Source organism: Oryx dammah, unplaced genomic scaffold (genome assembly GCF_014754425.2).
Source record: "Oryx dammah isolate SB20612 unplaced genomic scaffold, SCBI_Odam_1.1 HiC_scaffold_13, whole genome shotgun sequence".
NCBI lineage: Eukaryota > Metazoa > Chordata > Mammalia > Artiodactyla > Bovidae > Oryx > Oryx dammah.
Genome location: NW_024070197.1, coordinates 302252 through 308015, shown reverse-complemented (window position 1 = coordinate 308015; position 5764 = coordinate 302252). Strand labels below are relative to the sequence as shown.

The window sequence follows — 5764 nt, the reverse complement described above, 5'->3', positions numbered from 1 at the left end:
AAGCCCTACGCGTGCACTCAGTGCGGGAAGGCCTTCCGGCAGAGCACACACCTCACTCAGCATCAGGGAATCCACACCGGGGAGAAGCCCTATGAGTGTAGTGATTGCGGCAAGGCCTTCAGCCACAGCTCATCCCTGACCAAACACCAGCGGCTCCACACTGGGGAGAAGCCCTACAAGTGTGCAGAGTGTGGCAAGGCCTTCAGCCACAGCTCATCCCTGGCTAGACACCAGCGGCTCCACACCGGGGAGAAGCCCTGTGAGTGTAATCAGTGTGGCAGAGCCTTCAGCCAGAGCTCCCTCCTCATAGAACACCAGAGGATTCACACCAAGGAAAAACCCTATGGGTGCAACAAATGTGGAAAATCCTTCAGCCACAGCTCATCGCTCAGCCAGCATGAGAGGACACACACTGGGGAAAAGTCCTGTGAGTGCCAGGACTGTGGAAAGTCCTTTAGGCACAGCACCCACCTCACTCAGCACCGGAGGATCCACACAGGAGAGAAGCCATATGAGTGCAGGGACTGTGGGAAGGCCTTCACACACAGCTCCTCCCTGACCAAGCACCAGAGAACTCATGCTGGGTAGACCCACTGCAGTATGTGTCTGGGACCCAACAAAGCCTTAAGCCATAGCACATCGCTCGCTACATTGGACCCAGTCATACTCCTGATAAACAGTACACTGTAAACGAGCCTTTGTGCACAACACACCCTAAGACTCCCACACAGAGTTGACATTTACAGAAGTGATTGTGGGAACAGCAAGCTCCGGGTCATCCATCCCAGACAGCCAGTCATCCAAAGAGTAGGGAAGTGTGAAGTTAATCACTGTTGAGAACCTTCAGCCATGAGTGCCCGCCAGTGCTTCACTATAGAACCTACAAAAGGGAGAGATGGAAAAAATGTAGTGGACATGCGGTGGCTTCTAAGAAGTCACCATATTCTACACCAGACATTCTCAAAGTGGTGAGAAACTCAGCAAATGCCTGTCATATAAAAGAATCAGATGCAGTCAGAATTTGTCGTCATTGCACACGACATTCTTGTGGGTAGGTGCTGATGAAAAGTGCAAGTTGACTTTCATATTTGCTAAAAAACCAATATGGCAGAATGTTCCAGACATGATAGTGGCATTTTTATGGAATCATGAATATGCAAATATCTCAGCACAAAATTTTCTGATTTGTGTGTAATTGTTTGAACAAGGTACATGGCCACCAGCCTTACAAATGGGAATGCCATATGATAATTATCCATGTACTGTAAACAGATTTTGAAACAGTTGTATGCGTTATGTGGCAGCAAGTTACTTTTTATACGCAATGGAACTGAAAAGATTTGTATAGGAAGACTTGAAAGGTAGAGTGATCCACAGAGTCTTGCAGATTCTGAGATGGCTTTTACTGCTTTGTTCTTGCTATAAAATTTTCTACCAGACTCAAAGGCATTAGAAATGCAGATGTTGCTGTTTCACAAAAAAGTTTTAATCTTTGTTAAGTCACCATCTTGGGGCTTCCCAGATGATTCAGTGTTAAAGAATCCACCTACCAAGCAGGAGATGCTGTTTTGACCCCTGGGTCAGGAAGCTCTCCTGGAGAAGGAAATGGCAGCCACTCCAGTGTTCTTGCTTGAGAAAGCCCATGAAGAGAGGAGCCTGGCAGGCAACAGTGCACGGGGTTGTAGAAGGGTCAAGCATAACTCAGCAACTAAACAGCAACAGAGCCACCGTCTCGAGCAAGTGCACGTCCGCATTGGAAGCTCGTGTTTTGCAAGATTTATCTCTTGAGAAATGTACAAGTTAATCTTTTCTGAGCTTTTTTTTTAATTGACTCTTTATCCTAGTGTTCAATAAGATTTTGTTTTTATAAAATGCAACTAGAAGGGAGTCTGTAGTATTTCACTGAACCCTGAATCCACTAACAGCGGTTGCCCTGACAACCATGATCTTTAGTGACTTGTCACCCTCATTAGAACCCAAATGTAAATTGCATTGGCTGATTTCGGTAACTAACCATCAGTTAGGGTTATATCAATCAGTTTGATTTTTTTAATCACGATGCTGGAATATGTTTCCAGTTAACTTGAAATTTCTCCATTGGAGGGGACCATGTTTGCAAATGGTCTTCAGTACTGTTCTTCAGTACCCTTGTGGAATGCCTCTTCTTTTATAGAATTAATTTGAGCCATTTAAAAACCATTTAAGGGGATTTCCCTGGCAGTCCAGCGGTTAGGAATCCACCTTGCATTGCAGGGGATGCAGGTTTGATCCCTGGTTGGGGAACTGAGATCCCACATGCCTTGGAACAGGTAATCCTGCATGCTGCAACTAAGACCCGACATAACCAAATAAAAATTTTTAAAAACTGATAAAAAACCACTTAGGAATCAATATGTAGTGCATAGCAACACTCCCCAATTGAAACAACGTAAGCCAGAGATGTAAATTAAATATATTGTAATAGTCCAATTTAAAAAGCAAGAGGACATAGGTGAAACTAATTTACTGTTTTTCCCTATATATCCCAAATGTTACCACTTTGACATGTTAATATAAAAGGGCACTAATGAAATAATGTGCTTTTCCAGTATACTGTGTCTTTGAGATGGAGTGTATTTGACATCTGCAGTACATTTTAGTTTGCTGGGACCATGTTTCAAGCGCTCGTTTGCCACACAGAGCCAGCCAGTAGCTGTACTGCACGGGGCCACTCACGAGCCGTGATCCTTGGGCTGGGTATTTTTTTTCCTCCCGTGTATCCTCTGCTGTTTCCCTGTGCTGCTATCTTTGTGTAGTTTCTTGTCCTCAAGGAAATCAGATGTGCTGGGAAGATCAGAAACAAAGTAGTCAGAAAGGAGACAAAGTGAAAACTGGCCAGAGATATTAACATCTGTATTGTGTATGGTGGACTGGGAGTTGGGAGGGGGCTCACATTAGGAGCCTCTGCACTTGTGGTTTGTCAGTTTTTTCAGAGATTTGCCCTGAGGCCTTGGTGAACACCTGTTTTATGGCATTGCTGTTCTTAGTTTTTTTGGTGCTTACGTTGTCCCAGAAGTGGCCAATGAGAGTCCCTTCAGGAAAGTTCCTAACATCCTTGTGACATGCCTCCATCATTTTCTGAAGACATCCTTTCTTTTCAGAATGTTACAAGCTCATCTTGTTACTAACCCTGTAATCAGCCATAATTCTCCAGTTCCAAAGAACGGGTTCCTTTTAGAGGGGGATGCTACTCAGGACCAAATCTGAGGGCCAGGGGCACTTTTTGCTAGGAAATAAAGGCACACATACGAACACACAGATTCATACCAAAAGGTACATGGGTGTGTATACATATACAGAAATACCTCCAAATCCAATCCATGATTCCCTCACATTTTTAAGTCCGTTTTCAATAGAATGGGGCTTCCCTGGTGGCTCAGAGGGTAAAGTGTCTGCCTACAAGGCGGGAGACCCAGGTTCGATCCCTGGGTCGGGAAGAACCCCTGGAGAAGGAAATGGCAACCCACTCCAGTATTCTTGCCTGGGAAATGCCATGGACAAAGGAGCCTGGTGGGCTACAGTCCATGGGGTTTGCAGAGTCAGACATGACTTAGGGACTAAACAAACTCTCTGACACTGTGAACCCACTAACACTCAAGCAGCAGCAACAACTACAAGACGGGGATGTGAATGAGGAGATAAATCCTTGATTACGTTAAGCCCCTGTGATTTGGGCATGATTACAACGGAACTGTATTGCTGGAGAAGACTCCTGAGAGTCCCTTGGACAGAAAGATCAAACCAGTCCATCCTAAAGGAAATGAACCCTGACTAGTCATTGGAAGGTTGATGTTGAAGCTGAATCTCTAATCCTTTGGCCATCTGATGTGAAGAGCTGACTCACTGAAAAAAGACCCTGATGCTGGGAAAGATTGAAGGCAAGAGAAGGGGGTGACAGGATGAGATGTTTGGATGGCATCACTGACTCAATGGACATGAGTTTGCGCAAACTCTGGGAGGTAGTGAAGGACAGAGAGGCCTGGCATGCTGCTGTCCATGGGGTTGCAAAGAGTTAGACATGACTTAGCAACTGAACAACAACAGACTTCCTGCCCCAAAACTGACAGAAATAGGCAACAGTATCTATAGAAAGCAGTTAAGTTTATGCTTAGCCAAAAAAACAAACAAAAAAAAAACAACGCTACAATCTGAGACTAAATGCAGAAACCAAAAGGTCACCTTACGCAGCCCAAGGGGTTAAGTTCCCCTTGCTCACGCAGACAGAGCTCATCAACCTTTACTTGTGTTCTCAGTTTTTAATCACAATCCTCCCCACTCCCTGCCAAGTAAAATACATATTTTACATGGCATCCAGTTTTCATATTTAGATATATGGCTGAAAAATTTCATAAAACAGTATTTGCCTTTATTATGAATTTTGACTTTTTTATTCTATGTCATTACTTTGTAATGTTGGTAGTCACCTGCTGATTTGATTTCACAACGCACTAATGAGCTGAAACACATGGTTTGAAAACACTCCATTACTAGGCTCTGAGTGTTTTTGTGCTCTTTATAAGCCACTCCATACCTATAAAGACATGTGAGTTAAACTGGAAAATAGTAGGCTACCGAGTATTCAGACGTGAATGTGACATCACGTGTTTATGAAAAGGCCAAAACAGCTGGCAAGATTTCTCCTTGAACAACAGCCTTCAGAAATTACCAAGAGGAACAGAAACAAGGCTGACTTGGAGAAAGAGCTGGCAGATGGCACACTTTAAGACAATTATACACTTTGCACAGAGACCAATGTTCCAACGTGTGGGTGGTGCTCAAGTGTGTTAGAAGAAAGCAGAGTCTTCGTTCATTCTTGATGGCTTGTGTTCAAGGTCAGCCCTCTTTAGTTGTGTTTGCAAGACGAGGGCTTCCTCGCAGCACTTGCAGGGTTCTACCTGCTTTAGCCACATTAGCTCATTTAGAAAACGGGTGGACTTACACCCACACAGACACCACAGGAAACCGAGCAAGGGTTTCGAGGGAACCCGTTGTGTGATTCGGAACATTCGGGCAGGCAGCTGTCCTCCTGTGCCAGCACATACAGCAAAGTGGCTCATCTCTGCCTCAGAGTGAACGGGGCAAACGGCAACGTCCACGTGTTCTGGAACCCACCAAGCCTCCGCCGGTCCGGGCTCCACGTGCAGCCCAGGGAGGCCCAGGGCCCTCTCAGACGCACAGACTCTCTCCTTCTCATGGTCTCCTGGTGCCCGGCCAGGGCCAGGCTGAAGTGGAAGTTTCCAGCAGCCCTGCCCACCGAGAGCTCCCTGCTGCGGCTCTTGAGATGGTCTATGAAATGGCGGGCCCCCCTCAGGCCCCCAACAGGGCCTGCAGGCCCCTGGCTTCCCTCGGGAGCCCCGACCCCCACCCAGGCTCACCTACTGCAGGGCAGCAGATGGCTGGAAGTGCCCCGGTCTGGCCTGGCCACGGCAGGTGCCTTCTTCATGTGGCACTGCCAGCGGCTGCTCCTGCCGGAGACACCCTGGGGCCCTGCCCACCCACAGCCTCGGCGCAAGGCCTGTTTCTTCCCCAGTCTTGCTGCAGGGTGCCTGGGGGGATGGGCAGTCGGGCTCTCCCCAGCTGTGCCACTCTCCTGGCTGGCTCCTGGATGACTGACAGCCTGCGGGCTATGGTGAGAAGGCCTGGTCCCCCTCCTGAGCATCCAGAAACTTATGCAGCTGGCTTTCCTCCCGCATGGCAGTGCCCCCAAGGAGCAACTGAGAATTTC

At 47.0% G+C, this 5764-nt stretch overlaps 1 protein-coding gene across 1 annotated transcript in view; it reads left to right on the top strand.

Moving 5' to 3' along the window:
• The window catches only part of ZNF135 (zinc finger protein 135), an 11736-nt gene extending 10411 nt beyond the window's left edge, over positions 1-1325 (top strand). Inside the window, exon 6 of the mRNA XM_040251839.1 lies at positions 424-1325. Coding sequence (XP_040107773.1) covers positions 424-588 — 165 coding nt within the window. The 3' untranslated portion in view covers positions 589-1325. The remainder of the gene's footprint in view (positions 1-423) is intronic.
• The last annotated feature ends 4439 nt before the right edge of the window (positions 1326-5764 follow it).